Here is a 17827-nt window from a genome sequence, read left to right as displayed (position 1 = left end):
TTTTATATTTGATATTTCTTAGAGTTTATTTAGTGTTAAATAGTGTTTTTTGTGGAATCTGAACATACATTGTTTCGTAATGGCGCCTGGTCTTGTGTAAGTGTGAAACGAGCTGCAGCAAGAAAGAAAGAAGTTGGTATACCAAAAATGTAAAGTGTGTTATATTTTTATTAGTTGCAACTAATAACTGATAGGAACAGTGGTTAACTAATAACAGGTGGTTACGAAGGTTTGGTAAGAACTGATGGTTACAATATTTTGAGTGAAAAGATTTGCACTTTTACACATTGCAAATTTTTGTGTTTTGTGTTTGTTTCATTTTTGTGCATTTGTTCATTTTCTTGTTGAAGTGTCTTTTTACTTTGATATTGTCCACATTTTTCTGTATTTTCATTTGCATTCACAATTTAATTGACTTGGTTATTTTCATTGCAACGCTCAATCATTGCACATTTAATTAAATTTAACACTTGTGAATTAATTTGCATTTACTTAGAATTCTTTTCAAGTTTTATTATTGTTTAGCACTTGTGAATTAATTTCAAATTTTCAATTATTGCCTAACACTTTTGAATTTTGATTGAATTAATTTTCTTGAATTTTATGATAAATTAATTTTGATTCAAGAATTAATTAAACTTTACTTTGTTTTCAAGTAACAGTAATTTTCCCTGATATTGTGAATTTCACTTATAAATTTTGAATTTAATAATAAATTTTTGTATTTAAAATTTTTATAAGTCTTTTCTTTGTCTTACGCCAGTATATTTGCATTTGATTATATTGATGTTAGGTGGAAACATAGAGTGGTAATTGATCTGTTTTCCTTCAATTAACTTGAAGTGACTTAGAACCAGGGAAGTACTTAGACTTCTGAAATCAGGGAAATACTTAGACTTTTAAAGTTGTTGATGGAATGATGCGCTTTGATTGATTTAATTACTTACAAGATTACCTCACACCTGTTTTGATAAACTTAGTCTGATTTACTGCAATACTGGAAGTTGTTAAGGGATCACTGTTGCCTTTAGAGCATTCAGTCGTTTAATACCTGTGATGAGGGTTCAGATTTCCGGGTTTTGTGAGGTATCAGTTAATGAATGGAAAGTGTAGTAACCAGATACTTGGCACTTCGTCACAATATTTAGAGAGAGAGAGAGAGAGAGAGCGAGAGAGAGAGAGAGAGAGAGAGAGAGAATTTTCTGACTCATTTTAGATTAACTGATAAGTTTCAAGTAAAGTATACGAGACTTGTTCTTGCTCTAAGGCTTCTCATAAGCAAGCACAAACGACAACAACAATAAAGATAATAATTCTGAAATTCTGAGTCGCAGAGTCTTGTCGTTTCAATGCCTTATGTTACATGGTTCCCTCAGCACTTCCTTAGCGGGAGTTTCCATAATACGAAACTGAACTGTACTACCAATAGAAGAGTCCTTATCTTGTAATTTTCTGATGTCTGTTTTCAGCAACTGAGATCATTTGAAATCCTCGATGTTTCTCTGTGATTCTCCTGTTAAGTAATTGAGATCAACTGAAATCCTCGCGGTGATTTTACTCTTAAGACGTAAAGATGAACCACTGAAGCCCCCAGTAATTCTCTTGTTCTGGAAATGAGACTAGCTAAAGATCCTCACTTACGTTATGAGACGAATCGAAGTGTTATCAAAATGAGAAGATGTGATCGACTAAAGCCTTCTTCGATGCTCTTTCTAGGAGGATGAGATCACATTAACCTCTTTCAGTGCTAGTGCTACTCTGGCTTGCTATCTACGCGTCACCTACTCCGAGGTATTAGTACTAAGTAGGATTAATCCTGGTACTAAGCATGGTGGAAGCTCCTTGGGACACCGTGTTTAGTACTAGCCCCTCGGGGATCAAAGTATTTTTATACACCCATTTCTAAAGTGCGTGGTCTACAAATTATATTAATAAACGATATCCGGTACTAAACACGTCGTCCCAAGGAGCTTCCGCCATGTTTAATACCTCGGAATAGGTGACGCGTCGTAAAAATCCCTTGGCCAAATAATAAACCATGCCTGATGTTGTAAGGCAAGGCGCATCAGGCAACCGACCCCTTAGAGTAGGGATAACGGTGGGAAAGAAGAAGAATAGGTGACGCGTAGATAACAAACCAGAGTTTGCACCCTTTTTTCTTGTATGGTTGTCCAGTCCTAAGGAGACTGAAGTTCTTGATACATTATACAGTTTCCCTCCTTATGGCCTTACTGGTATCTGATTGGCTGAATGATTTTAGAATATCTGTGTCAGCTGCATTTTACAGCACTTCAACTGCTAGTTTTCCTAATTTTGTTCTTACGTTTTATATGTTTGATCTTGATTATCTGAAGCCAAACGGGCATGCAGACGAACTATAGTAGGCGAAAGATAGATAGATAGATAGAGAGATCGAATGGCACTATGACTCAAAGTTCCTTCATGCATGAAGGCAAATACTGCAGCAAGAAAAGCGGCTGTTAGCAGATCGCCAACATTAGCAAACAGACTCGTACAGGATAACGCGGGTCTTGAAGCGAAGCAATCAGAGCGAAAAGAGCGAACATTTTGAAATACACTCTCGTACATTCTGTGCCCTAAATCACGCAATAGGAGCCCCGGGCTATTTTTGGGGCCTTTTATACATTTCATGCGACGTTTTTGACGCCGTTTCGGGACACGGGTCGAAACCTGCAGAGTCATAAAAACGTAATAAATACCTGTCGTCGTGTGATTTTCGCCAAGCGATCGTTTTCGAGTGACGGGAGAAACGCTTCATTTAGACCGATGTCGTATGTGATCACTCGCCGCCGAAGGAAGTGACGTGTGTATTTTATTCCAGTAATGCGATTGGATAACGATCAGAAATAGAGATATCTGGATTCATCGATCTCTATAGGATATCGAGAGAAATGCAACGACAAATGTGCATACACTGGTGAACAATGTATGTGTAATAGCTTGATAAAGGATTCTTTTGTGACTTGTGGCGGCTGGTGTATACACACATACACACACGCAATATCTATACTATATATATATATATATATATATATATATATATATATATATATATATGTATATATATATGTGTGTGTGTGTGTATAATGTGTGTGTATACTATAGAGAGAGAGAGAGAGAGAGAGAGAGGAGAGAGAGAGAGACGTAAAGACTGGGAAGACACTTGGTCTATTGGTCTAAAGATCTTGGTAACAATCTGGTTTGATCAGTCCGAAACTCGAAAGTTCCTGCCTATATGGTCCGTAACTTATAAGTTTGTGACTGATACAACCATAAGAACAAACAGAGCTTGTCTCCATGACGGGCATTACTCATCCTGTACGCTTTAAATAAACCTGTCTAATGGTATAACGACCGCATAGCCATGCAGTTGACTAACACGGTTACCGGAGGTAGGTCTAACCTTTGAATTTAAAAAAAGTCTATATCTACATGACAGCTGTTGTCATTTCTGTCGGTTTTTAAGGCACGAATGACAACGGTGTTAATAGTCGTTCACCCACACCTCTGGATGAGCACATTACCTCTTAACTACCGGGCTGTAATGATGCTATTCATCTACATGTTGTGATTGCGGTTACTTACAGTGGTTGTGCCACTTAATCTTGTTTTTCGTGCTTGAAAGTAAATGTGTGTGTGTGTGTATTAGAGGGGGATGGAGAGAGTGAGAGAAAATTTTGTCCTCATACTTAGAAAATGCAGCCAGAGGACTATGAAAGTACTAAGAAGTCATCGGGGGAAAGGTGTGCTCTGTCACCCCGTAGGATGGAGGAGTACCGTCAGTGTACCGCACGCGGTGCACTGTATACGCTTTACTTAAGGTTCTCTGCTACGTCCCTTCAGTCCCTACCTGGAACCCCTTTTATTCCCTTTACAGCACCTCCGTTCATGCTCTCTTCTTAACAATTGTTTCATAGTTCAACTACCAGGTTTTCCTCCTGTTACGACTTCAAACCCTTTTTGCTCTCAACCTCATTAGGTTGACTTAGGGGAAGCTCTTGTATTGAAAGAAGAGAGTAATAAGAAAAATAGAAAAGATATATAAGATTATTCCCCAGAATTCTGCCATTTTATTCCACATAATTTGTTTAAAAGAGTGTCCTCTTACAATAATAATGATAATATTAATAATATTTTTTACTTTACATATAATTGTGGATTTTTATTACACATTATTTTCACGAGATTGTGAATTTCTTAGCAATAATAATAATAATAATAATAATAATAATAATAATAATAATAATAATAATAATAATAATAATAATAATAATAATAATAATTTTTACAGTACCTATAATTGTAGATTTTAATATCACATTTTTTTCACGAGATTGTGAATTTCTTAGCAATAATAATAATATAATAATCAGTAATATAATATAATAATAATAATAATAGAATAATGTTTTTTTGGAATTTGGATTTTACTATCACATTTTTTTCACGAGATTGTGAATTTCTTAGCAATAATAATAATGATAATAATGATAATAATAATAATAATAATAATAATAATAACTTTTACCATCCATATAATTGTTTTTTTACTCATTTTTTTCAAGATATTGTGAATATCTTAGCTAATAATAATAATAATAATAATAATAATAATAATAATAATAATAATAATAATAATAATAATAAAATTCTCAATAGAATTATCTGTTTTATCTTATCAGCTGATGACGTAACGTTGCATGTTGGCCCCCTCAGATCTTACCGTAAGAATTGGCTTTCCATCCCATCCACAAAAGATCTCATAATCAGGTCCCACATAGCGAAACGTCCCTCTGACAAAACGTTCGCCGCTCCGCAGCGATAAAATCTCAACCAAAGGCGAAACAAACGAACGGTGCCTTCCGAAACCTCCCTTATCCGTTCGGGCAGACAATGGGATCGATCTCCCTTTCGCAGATGGGACGGATCGATTCACGCGGGAAAAAGGGAAAAGAAAAAGGGGTTTGTGGCCGAGATTACCTTCTTCTTCTTTTTCTACGGGACGCTAGGAATTCGGCGATGTTTCAAGAAGGAAGGTGTCTTTTGTTACTTCCTGCTGATATTCTCGTAACATGGTAGGCCCAACCCCCAACACCCCCCCCCCCTACCCCCTCTCCTACCATCAACCCGCGACCCCACACGAAAAAAAGAAACCTTTGCAATACACAATGGGATGGTTTGATTGTTTTAACCACACTAGTTGGTCTCTCTCTCTCTCTCTCTCTCTCTCTCTCTCTCCTCTCTCTCTCTTCTTGTACGGCGTTCTTCTGAGCAACATCAACACGGTTACAGTTAAAGGCAAATAATTTGTATAATTTCAATCACGCCCTCTCTCTCTCTCTCTCTCTCTCTCTCTCTCTCTCTCTCTCTCTCTCGCGTGAGTTCCTCTGAACATCATTAACACGATTACAGTCGAAGGCAGGTTATTTCGTATCATTACAGTCTCTCTCTCTCTCTCTCTCTCTCTCTCTCTCTCTCTGTTTTGTATTTTCCTCTGAACAACATCAACACAAATGCAACAGATCAACTGATCACCAGAAAGATTTCAGCCACACTGTCTGCATCTGTGTGTGTGCTTTGATTCAAAACATGCACAAAACTCTTGGCAAGAGGTGGAGAATTAATCTCCTTCTCTCACACATTTTTTTCTTAATCTACTCTTTCTCTCCTTCCTTGCTATCTCCCCTATTATCATCGGCCCTTCTCCCTTCCCTAGACGCAGACGTTATCTCTCGCTGCTCTTCCCACGGGGAGAGCAGCTGTTGATTCCTCACTTTAGTTTTGTTTTTGAATGGTTATTTCATTCATTTTCATATCAAAGAGCTTTTGCATTTACGTTCAGATTTCAAGTTCAAACTGACACATTACTATTATGATTATTATTATTGTTGTTGTTGTTGTTGAAGATGGGCCCTTTTGACATGGAACTGGCATAATAACCGATAAAATTTCGAAATGAATGCTCATTTAAACAAAATAAAAAGTGAAAAAGAGAAAAGACTGAAACATGTATACATACACACACACACACACACATACACACACACACACACACACACACACACACACATATATAGATATATATATATATATATATATATATATATATAATATATATATATATAATAATCATATATCCACCAACGAAAATACAAAAATATCTTAAAAACTCTTAGGATTATACATATGCGCTCAAACACTCTGGCATGAATAAATAAAAGAATACTATTTTTATAGAGAAAACTCGCACACTTAAAACACATTACTCTCGTACATGAAAACACAAAATTGATAAAGAAAATAACGACAAAAACCCATAAAACTTACAAGGCATACGAGACCCCACCCTCTCCCAGCAAAAAAAAAAAAAAAAAAAAAAAAAAAAAAAAAAAAAAAAAGAAAAAAAAAAAAAAAAAAAAAAAAAAAAAAAAAAAAAAAGAAAAAAACGTGCATTTCAGCGTACCTTTCCAGTCCTTGGCCCCTGGCATTTGCTGTTGAAAATATGCACATTTAAACGCTCTTATCACGTTTTTTCAATCGCAGGTGCAAACTTTGCACCTGCCAGAAACTCACACAAAGAAAAATGCAGCGTTTTGTCGTGCCATTTTCATCTCTTGCGCTGCGTTGCAGGTTTTAGCATCGCGGGATGCTGGGAAGACGCCGAGGCGGGAGGCAGGTGTCTGGGAAACAGCAGCTGCCTCAGGTCGGGGAGTGGGGAGAGAGAGAGAGAGAGAGAGGGGGGTAAAAGGAGTTACAAGGATTAGGATGTCTCAAAGACTTTTTAGTCCATCCTAGGAGACGAGAGAGAGAGAGAGAGAGAGAGAGAGAGAGAGAGAGTTACAAGGGTTAGGATGCCTCAAAGACTTATTAGTCTATCCGAGGAGACGAGAGAGAGAGAGAGAGAGAGAGAGAAGCTACAAGGAGTTACAAGGCTTAGGATGTCTCAAAGACTTTATTAGTCCATCCGAGGAGACGAGAGAGAAAGAGATAGAGATAGAGAGAGAGAGAGAGAACAATCAGTAATACTGAGAAAGAGATTAACGAGGAACAGAGAGAGAGAGAGAGAGAGAGAGAGAGAGAGAGAGAGAGAATGTTGGAGAGATTTACAAAGATTAGGATGTCTCAAAGACTTATTAGTCCATCCAAGGAGACAGTGACAGAGAGAGAGAGAGAGAGCTAGAGAGGAGTAACGCAGTAAACAGGAAAAAAAGAGCGAGAAATATAAACGAATTAAGGTATTTGTCAAGAGATAATACCAAAAACAAGAGACGAGAGGGCAGACAAGAGATAATACTAACAGACAAGTAGACAGACAGACAGAACAAACACTGAGGGAGAGAGAGAGAGAGAGAGAGAGAGAGAGAGAGAGAGAGAGAGAGAGAGAGAGAGAGAGAGAGCATATTCTCAACCCCGTTCTTTGCTCAGTTGTTTTGTTCTGTTGCATTTAATTCAGTTTTATTATATTGAATGTTCTATTCAATAAACTGTCTTTGATTATTCAACTCTGCTTGATAAAAGTTTACAGAGCGCGTTAGATAAATATTATTCAGCGAAGGAATCGGACCATGCACAATTGTGCTTGCAAGAAATATAAAGTAAATATTAATTCTCTGAGGAGAGTTTGACTTAGCTCACAATTTAAGCTTTCTTCATCATAGTTATGCGAGCTATCGAATATGACAGAAAATATTCGAAAAATAAATTTCACTATGATCCTAATTCCAAAGTATGTTTATGAGGCATTTATTTAAAAAGATAAAAAAAAAATCTTAAAAAAGATTTTGGAGCGTGAAAATATAAGCAAGAATTCCAAGACTATTTTTCAAAAATTTTCGGTGTAATTTAATCATGTACACATTATGAAATAGTTGAAAATCATCTTAACAAAAAATGTTTATGAGGCATTTATTTAAAAAGAGAAAAAAAATCTTAGAAAAGAAAGTTTTTAGAGCGTGAAAAAATAAACAAGAATCTTGCTCCATTCAACCAACAAAATGAACTTCCCACGATGACTTAATTTATGGAATCAACCAATTACGCAATGCTCGATTGATTCAATGCACAATAAAATGAGAAAAGCATTAAAACACGTTCATGACAAGAGCATTCCATTCGAAGGTCGTCTGATCACATCAACTAAACAATATGGAAGTTTACGTAAAATGATGAAATGTTTCACTGATATATCTAGCGTAAGGAGATCCTGCTATTCCTGGAACTCATAATGAATTATCCTTAATAACAGACTTGTTTTGAATCGAAGTATTATTCGATAAAGTAGAGCAACTTGAAAATCTCAGCGCGTGACTCGTCATTTATATAATTCCATCCACACGGCTTTTTTTTTTTATAGTAAGGACTCAGCCTTGATTTCGAACAGCAATGGTTGAATTAAAAAGAAAAAAATCTGCTTCGTAACTCCAGAGCTGGAGTGCCGCTTGAATATTCAGATGAATTCGTGAATTTATTATTATATTATTATTATTATTATTATTATTATTATTATTATTATTATTATTATTATTATTATTATATTATTATTATTATTAAGAAATTCACAATCTCGTGAAGAACAATGTGTCATAAAAATCCACAATTATACAGTTACGTATATCATCATGCAAAATCGACATCTCACATAGCAATATACTTTACTATGTAATTGTGGATTTTTATGATACAAATTATTATTATTATTATTATTATTATTATTATTATTGTTATTATTATTATTATTATTATTATTATTATTATTATTATTATTATATTATTATTATTATTATTATTGTTGTTCTTGTTCTTGTTCTTGTTCTTGTTCTTGTTCTTGTTCTTGTTCTTGTTCTTGTTCTTGTTCTTGTTCTTGTTATTATCACGAGAGTTTATACAATCTTCTAAGAGGTCCACAATAATAAAAATGTAAAAATTTCGTGTATAATTTATAAACACTTCGAAAGCTTTTACATAGTGTTTATAAATTATAACGAACTTAAATTTTTTTTTATTATTGTGTACCCCTTAGAAGATCATTATTATTATTATTATTATTATTATTATTATTATTATTATTATTATTATTATTATTATTATTATTATTATTATTATTATTATTATTATCATTATTATTATTATTATTATTATTATTATTATTATTATTATTATTATTATTATCATCACGAGAGTTTATACAATCTTCTAAGAGGTCCATAATAATAAAAATGTAAAAATTTCGTGTATAATTTATAAACACTTCGAAAGCTATTACATAGTGTTTATAAATTATAACGAACTTTAACAATTTTTGTTATTGTGTACCCCTTAGAAGATTATTATTATTATTATTATTATTATTATTATTATTATTATTTTATTATTATTATTATTAATTATTCAGTCAATGAAACCTTTTCATATGAAAGAACCCAACCAAAGGGGATACTGACTCGACATTCAAGCTTCCAGAGAATATGCTGTTCATTAGGATGCAAGTAAGAGGGAGATAAGGGTAAGGGGAGTAACTAACTCAAAAATAAACAGATTGGAAGTCATTTGATTGTCCGGATAAATTAATGACTACTTATTCCGAATGATGCATAAGTCAGACTTTAACTGGCATTATCTTTTATGATATAATCTCGTAGCGTCTCTGTCTAATTTGACTCCTGCTTTCCATTTGAACTTGTTTTTACATGTTTTGGTATTTGAAGGAACTTGCTACTGTGCAATAAAAAAGATCAATAAAGAAACAAACCGTTTTTGTATAAATTTTCAAAGAATAAATATTTGTATAATAAAATACACACATGAAGGGGCTCTGTCAGAAAGTGATTTTTTATATGTATTCCAATTACTATAATAATAATAATAATAATAATAATAATAATAATAATAATAATAATAATAATAATAATAATAATAATAATAATAATAATAATAATAACTAATAATAATAATATAAATAATAATAATAATGTACTCATAGTAGCACGAGTCTTAAAATGAAGAAACAAATCAAGAGTTCTGTAATTGTACATTATATTTACAGTTTTAGATTTAAATATATTTACAATAAACTTAACTGTGGATTTATTTCTCCAGTAATGATAATAATAATAATAATAATAATAATAATAATAATAATAATAATAATAATAATAATAATAATAATAATAATAATAATAAGAAGAAGAAGAAGAAGAAGAAGAAGAAGAAGGAAACTGAAGGAATGATAACAGCGGCACAAGATCAGGCCCTAAGAACCAGATATGTTCAAAGAACGATAGACGGAAATAACATCTCTCCCATATGTAGGAAGTGCAATACGAAAAATTAAACCATAAACCACATAGCAAGCGAATGCCCGGCACTTGCACAGAACCAGTACAAAAAGAGGCATGATTCAGTGGCAAAAGCCCTCCACTGGAGCCTGTGCAAGAAACATCAGCTACCTTGCAGTAATAAGTGGTACGAGCACCAACCTGAGGGAGTGATAGAAAACGATCACGCAAAGATCCTCTGGGACTATGGTTCAGAACGGATAGGGTGATACGTGCAAATAGACCAGACGTGACGTTGATTGACAAAGTCAAGAAGAAAGTATCACTCATTGATGTCGCAATACCATGGGACACCAGAGTTGAAGAGAAAGAGGCAAAAAATGGATAATTTTCAAGATCTGAAAATAGAAATAAGAAAGATATGGGATATGCCAGTGGAAATCATACCCATAATCATAGGAGCACTAGGCACGATCCCAAGATCCCTGAAAAGGAATCTAGAAAAACTAGACGCTGAAGTAGCTCCAGGACTCATGCAGAAGAGTGTGATCCTAGAAACGGCACACATAGTAAGAAAAGTGATGGACTCCTAAGGAGGCAGGATGCAACCCGGAACCCCACACTATAAATACCACCCAGTCGAATTGGAGGACTGTGATAGAGCAAAATAATAATAATAATAATAATAATATTCTTTATTTCATCTCAGGGCCATATACATGAAATATATAGGGTGTCCAGAAAGTCCCAGTACCATTTCAAGTATTTATCGCAGAGAATGGTACTGGGACTTTATGGACACCCTGTAGTACAAAGCAGAGATTATCAAAAAGCATAAAAATTACAAAGAGTCTAATAACGGTAGTAAGAAAGGCGGCATTCCCTGATTAATATCATTAAAAAACAACGATAATATCTTACTAAAAAAAAATCCCAAATCATCCAACGCCTTCTCGTGTCCTCTGTAATGGGTTGGCCAATACTTTGTACATACAGCTGCCCATCCTTGGGACTCAGGGATGCCATTGGACACGAGAGAGAGAGAGAGAGAGAGAGAGAGAGAGAGAGAGAGAGAGAGAATACAATAATTCTGAAGAAGAGAGGGAAAAAGTTCTGTAGTAGTAATTGGATAATAATGGAAGATCTCGAAGAGAGAGAGAGAGAGAGAGAGAGAGAGAGAGAGCCATGTAAGTAGGACAAGAATAAAATGATGAAGGGAGAGGGGGAAAGAGTTCTGTAGTCATAAAATGTATAATAATGGAAGAACTAGAAGTACAAAAACACAGAGAGAGAGAGAGAGAGAGAGAGAGAGAGAGAGAGAGCGAGAGGTCCCTGTAAGTAAGATAAAGATAAAAAGTTAAAGAAGAGAGAGAAGGAAGGAGTTCTGTAATCGTAAGTTGAAGCATATACAGAGAGAGAGAGAGAGAGAGAGAGAGAGAGAGAGAGAGAGAGAGAGAGAGAGACAGAGGATGCGAGCATATGCTTAGGGTAGGTTAACACGTTCTGGAGGCTACTAATGACTGTTTCTAATGGATGGATTAGCCATGGATTACGCAGAGGGCAGATCGAGCCATTGAGTGTTCTCTGGCGTCGCAGGGATTAAGATGATGCCTAATGGAGGGACCGTAGTTACTTTAGTTAACATTCTCTCTCTCTCTCTCTCTCTCTCTCTCTCTCTCTCTCTCTCTCTCTCTCTTCAAAATATAACCTAAAGTAACATTCATTACAGTGGTTAAGTTTATCAATGAAATGAAAATATAATTTAATGAGAAATCTCTCTCTCTCTCTCTCTCTCTCTCTCTCTCTCTCTCTCTCTCTCTCTCTCTCTCTCTCTCTCTTTCTTTACTTTATACGCTTTAGTTCTTAAAAATTTAGTTCATTAAAACTTTAGTTTTTTTAAATGCTTGAGCGTTCTCTATTGAAACAGGTAGGTTTGTGAAAGTGAGTAAGTTATTAATTCTGATTATGTATGTAAGTATGTAGCTATGTGTATGTATGTATATATACACAAACATAGACTAATAAATTAAGAGTTTTGTAGAAAACGTCATGTTTTAAAATAAAAATAACAAATGAATTTCTAATTATTTTAACAGCGACGTATAGACTCACTTACACATACACACACACATACAGAGAGAGAGAGAGAGAGAGAGAGAGAGAGAGAGAGAGAGAGAGAGAGAGAGAGAGAGAGAGACAAGTGCTGTCGGTGTATTCCTTTAAAACATGGCCATCGTCACCTGTCGAACTTAATTTTCCCTCATCAATTCCACCCTCCCCTTCTTTTTTTCCCTCTCACTCTTTTATGTCCGTCTTTGTGCATCTCATCTCATCTCTCTGTCGAGGGCAGAATCAACTCATCAACAGGTGTCAATAAGGTCGATTTTATTCTATCTTCGTAATGAGGATGAAAGCCTTAACGATATGCCTGCGTGTGTCCGAATCGCCTCGTCAGCTGCTGCTCTTTTGGATGCTTCAAAATGCAGCTGTTTGTTCGGATGTTGAAAAGGGGTGTCGTCGAAGCCTCCTATTTCTATTATGAAGCTCGTTTAAAACTTCTGCCGAATATTCGTATTACTTAAAACTATTGGTCCGGAAATCACAGCCTCAGGTCAAGGCTTAAGGGTCAGTTGTAAGTAGCTTGTTTGCGCGAGATTTTTTTTTTTTTTTTTTTTTTACTTTTGTCAAGGAAGGCCGACACTTTCGTCAGATGCCAGGCCTAAAAGAAATAACCCCGATGCCCCGACACACAACCCGCATCGAGAATGCCGTTTCAGAATCTTTAGTTCGATGCCGTTAATATTTGGAGATCCACTCACTTCCGCCGAACGCTCATTTCAGTTCCTATGAACAGAATTCTTCCCTTTTGAGTACGATAATTAACGCGCATATTGGGCTCTTGGGGTCAGCGGCAGCTGCTGATTTTTATTTCGCGTCTCAACACTTTAAGGCAATTCTTGAAGTGAATAAAGATGCTGATTCAATTGTTCGTTCAGAACGGTCAGTCTCGTCAGGAGTGTCCACCTGCGCTCCACTGCACACCTGCCGCCGTCAGCCAATCGCGATGCAGGATCTGAGCGAGTTGCCAAGTTTCATTTATCCCATGTTTCCGTTAGATTCCTTCACTTCCTAACTTCATATTGACTGAAAAATATCCAAATGTATCTGTATTAAGTTGATTTGTGATAAACGCATTCAAAATTAGGAGCTGTAACTCCCCGGAATACAATCGTTTTGATGCTTTTTTTTCAGTAGTGACCAGACCTGCATTTCGACCAATCACCGAGCAGCATCCTCCTCAGAGACTCCTCCCAGTCCAGTGAGTCAAAACAGCAAACATTTGAATCTTTCTTTTTGCTTTCTTATAACAGAAGAAAATTTATTGACTAATCGACATTGAAATCAAATACGTTTATCTGAATGATTCGAGAGAGAGTATTAAAACCAGCGAAGCGAATACGCCCGGCGAATGAGGACTTCAGTCTGGCCGACCGTCCGAATCAAAACGAAACAGCGGCCAAAAAACGAAACGCCCGAGCGATCGCGCGTGCCGGGAGACATGGCAGCGTATATATCGTATAGTTACGACTCATGTGGTGCGTGTACGCATGGTGTACGTAGTGAGACGAGACGTGTGTGAGATCGAGCTCTTCCCGAAACTCAAGTTCGAGTGGAGGAGTAACACTCCGGGAATGAAAGCATCGAGAGGATAATGTGTTGTTGAGTTTTTGAAAAGTTAAGCAGGTGGTGTCTGGGGATTACAATCGGTGTTTTTTTTTTTTAATTCGAGTTTACCAACAAAAGCGGAATGACAATGAAGAGTGCCACGACCCTGCTGTCCTGCTTTTTCCTGTGGTTGGCACTGTGCCACCTCGGTGCCCAAGCAGCCTCTCTCCATGCCAGGAGGCACCCCCGAACGAGAGGGCATGTCGCCAGGTTGCAGGATACCGTAGACCAGCTCCTCCTCCGTCAGAAGACAGACCACATCTTGCTGAACAACCTGCAGAAGGCGGTGCAGGAACTTCAGAACAGGAAGATAGAGGAGGAGACGGCCTCACAGGAAAGAGGCGATGAGGGCGGTCGTCTGCCAAAGACCTCCAGAGTGCTGGCCTCTGTGGAGGCCGAGGGACTCGTGCTGAGTGCCCTTGGGGATCGGATGAAGGAAATGAGAGGGACCCTGACGGAGGCGCTGGAGGCCGAGGAAAGACAAGACGACATAACCATTCTTAGACAAGAGTTGGCGTATCTAAGGTAAGGGTTACAGGGACAAATAATAATAATAATAATAATAATAATAATAATAATAATAATAATAATAATAATAATAATAATAATAATAATAACTACACTAACAGTCATAAAATGTTGTATTGTGGAACTCACTCACGTATCCCATCGCCCCCCCCAAAAAAATAAGAAGAAAGCTATAAGTTAAGTGGCCATTGTGTTTGTTACAATTATATATGTATCGGGCAATAAAGTGACTAGTAAATTTTACATACATACATACATACATACATACATACATACATACATACATACATACATACAATACATACATATAAATGGATACATGTGTGTGCATTAGTGTACATGTATGAATATGTATTCGCATTCTGTGCACAATCAGCATGACATTTCTTTAACAAGTAAAAAAACAAATACCAATACTGACGTAAAAAAAACTTTAATAACAAATGTTAAAATCTCACAGTTAACACAAAACCTCTGTTTATAACGCTCTGGGAGATAAGACAAAGGGAAGATGACACGCAATTTGACCTCGATGTAAAAAAAAAATAGTTTTTCTTAATAACGTACAAAAGTACCGGCGAAGATAAACAAGAGAGAGAGAGAGAGAGAGAGAGAAGAGAGAGAGAGAGAGAGAGAGAGAGAGAGAGATAAAATTAGCTTCATGGATAATTTAATTGATATGATGATCCAACACCTGCCGCTTCATCATGTGTTGTAATATTCTTCCAGACTACGATATACATTTATTATACTAGATAACTCCCAGATAATATTCCCATTATTGTGATCATTATTGTTGTTAATGATAGTTATTATCGTTAGTAGTAGCAGCAGCTTTACAGTACGGCAGTTGTATCCTTAGCATCATCGTACTTATTCGCTGAAAATTACATTTACCAGCTTTCATGTTGTTAAATTTATATTACCAGGATATTCTTTAGATCCAACCACTGCTTCTTTCACCTGAATTTCCAATATTCTTAAGCATATTGGAGACAGACAAATAAAAAAAGGATATACACCAATAATATAGAAAACCCTCCAGATAAACAAGTAAAAATGAGCAAATGAACGAAGAAAGTAACAAGAATAAAACATAAATAAAAAAAATAATGACAGTGAGAATGTAATTCATTTAACCAGGATTCAACCAATGCATCAGTATCACGAAATACACGCCATTAAGACAGAAAACATCCCCTATAAACACGTAAGAAATAGCAAACGAACGAGAAAAGGAAGAAGAATAGAACATAAATAGGAAAATGAAGAGGCGAAGGACATTTTTTTATCCAAGAGTCAACATAAACGTCAACATCGCGAAATACCACGAGTCTCAGTCACTTCACATTTTTATATCAACGATGATGAAAATTGCAACTCCTGGTGGTCTCTGCTTAGAGGCAAATGAACTCTTTTTTTTTTTTTTTTTTTTTTTTTTTATATATATTCATTTGAATTTTTTTTTTGATTTTTTTTTTTTTATTTTTTTTTTTATTTAATCATATCGACAAGTCTCAATCCAATCAAATTGTTACATATCAATGATCACGAACCTTGCACCTCCTCGTGGGCTGTGCTTAGGGCCAAATGAGCTCTTTTTTTCATTTGTTTTATTTATTTTTTAATCATATCGTATTAGACGCTAAAAGTAAACGAATAATAAGCGTGTGGACCCCGCGAGTATTCTTCAAGGTGATCCAGTGAGCTGGTCGGATGCTTGAGGTTGACGAGGAAAAGAATGTTTTTCCTTTTTTTATTTTTTGTTTGTTGGTTTTTTGCTTCTCTACTGTTTCATTCGGTATAAATTAAGCACGCTGCTGTTGCTGCTAATAATAATAATAATAATAATAATAATAATAATAATAATAATAATAATAATAATAATAATAATAATAATAATAATATAATTCCAAATAAAACTCATAATTACATCAGTCAATAAAATATATATTTAAAAAAAAACAAAATCAAATAGGCAAACTACTGTGGATTTCCTTTTCCCCCAACAACAACAAAAGCAACAATAATAATAATAATAATAATAATAATAATAATAATAATAATAATAATAATAATATAATAATAATATTGCAATTTGTAATGATTTTTCTGTAGGAGTTAAGTAAGGATGTGACGATAACAATATCAATGTAACAATAGGGAACGTCATACACACACACACACACCACACATACACACACACACACACACACATATATATATATATATATATATACATATATATATACTTGAAAGACCGAACCGTAAATGAAAGATACGGTTCGGAAACCTGTCGGGACTATATATATATATATATATATATATATATATATATATATATATATATATATATATATATATATATATATATCTTTCACTTTGTACTGTTTTGTATTTGAAATTTGCGTCTTCCTGTAGATTTACGTATATATACACGCACGTACATACATCTTCATGTGTGTCCGTTAATTTAACCATATCATATAAAATAACGTACAAATATCTACACAGTTTGCTTTTAAGTTTTGTAATGACCGTAAACAGCACATGCGCCAAAGCTTGGTACGTTAATTATCAGTTACGTGCATATCCAGGTGTGTAGATTAGCCCTGTGTCTAGAATACCGTTGCAATTAGATGCCTTGATACCTAGATGAAAACGCGTAAGTGGATGGTGATAAAACTGGTGAAATGAAACATTCTAGGCCACTGTAGGCTGCCAGAATAAGGTAAAATGATATAGATAAAGTCATTTGCAGATTGCCATAGTAAATTGCATGCAATTTCTGAATCATTTTAGGCTGATATAATGAGGAAATAAAGCTATCATTATAGGATACCGTATTCGTGTAAATAAATTCCTTCTGGACGCTTTTGGCTGCAAAAATGTCGCAAAATAATACTTGCGAATTCGCTGTAATTTAACAATGATATAGTGATATAATATGTCACACCGCCATATTCAGGCAAAACAATATCTATCAATTTATCATAACTCGTTAGTCTTGAAAAATATCTAAAAAGGCAAAGCTTATTACGAGTTGAATTGCATACAGAATTGAGACCAAAGGCCAAGCACTATGACCTATGAGGTCATTCAGCTCTGAAATGGAAACTAATAGTAAATGGTTCGAAAGGTGTAACAGGAGGAAAACCTCAAAGCGGCTGCACTATGAATCAACTGTTAGGAGAGGGTGGAAAGCTAGATGGAAGAAAGAGAATAGGAAAGGAGGCACAGTAAAAGGAACGAAAGGGATTACAGCTAGGTGGCTCGAA

The 17827-nt window shown here is 35.3% G+C and overlaps 1 protein-coding gene across 1 annotated transcript in view; it reads left to right on the top strand.

Annotated features, from left to right (window-relative positions):
- The first annotated feature begins 13787 nt into the window (after positions 1 to 13787).
- LOC135201460 (plasminogen-binding group A streptococcal M-like protein PAM) overlaps positions 13788 to 17827 on the top strand; it is an 81759-nt gene continuing 77719 nt past the window's right edge. The window contains exon 1 of the mRNA XM_064230425.1: positions 13788 to 14546. Coding sequence (XP_064086495.1) covers positions 14104 to 14546 — 443 coding nt within the window. The 5' untranslated portion in view covers positions 13788 to 14103. The remainder of the gene's footprint in view (positions 14547 to 17827) is intronic.

Source organism: Macrobrachium nipponense, chromosome 28, assembly GCF_015104395.2.
Source record: "Macrobrachium nipponense isolate FS-2020 chromosome 28, ASM1510439v2, whole genome shotgun sequence".
NCBI classification, from domain to species: Eukaryota; Metazoa; Arthropoda; class Malacostraca; order Decapoda; family Palaemonidae; genus Macrobrachium; species Macrobrachium nipponense.
The sequence above is the reverse complement of the archived record's forward strand: the minus strand, read 5'-3'. Positions and strand labels throughout refer to the sequence as shown.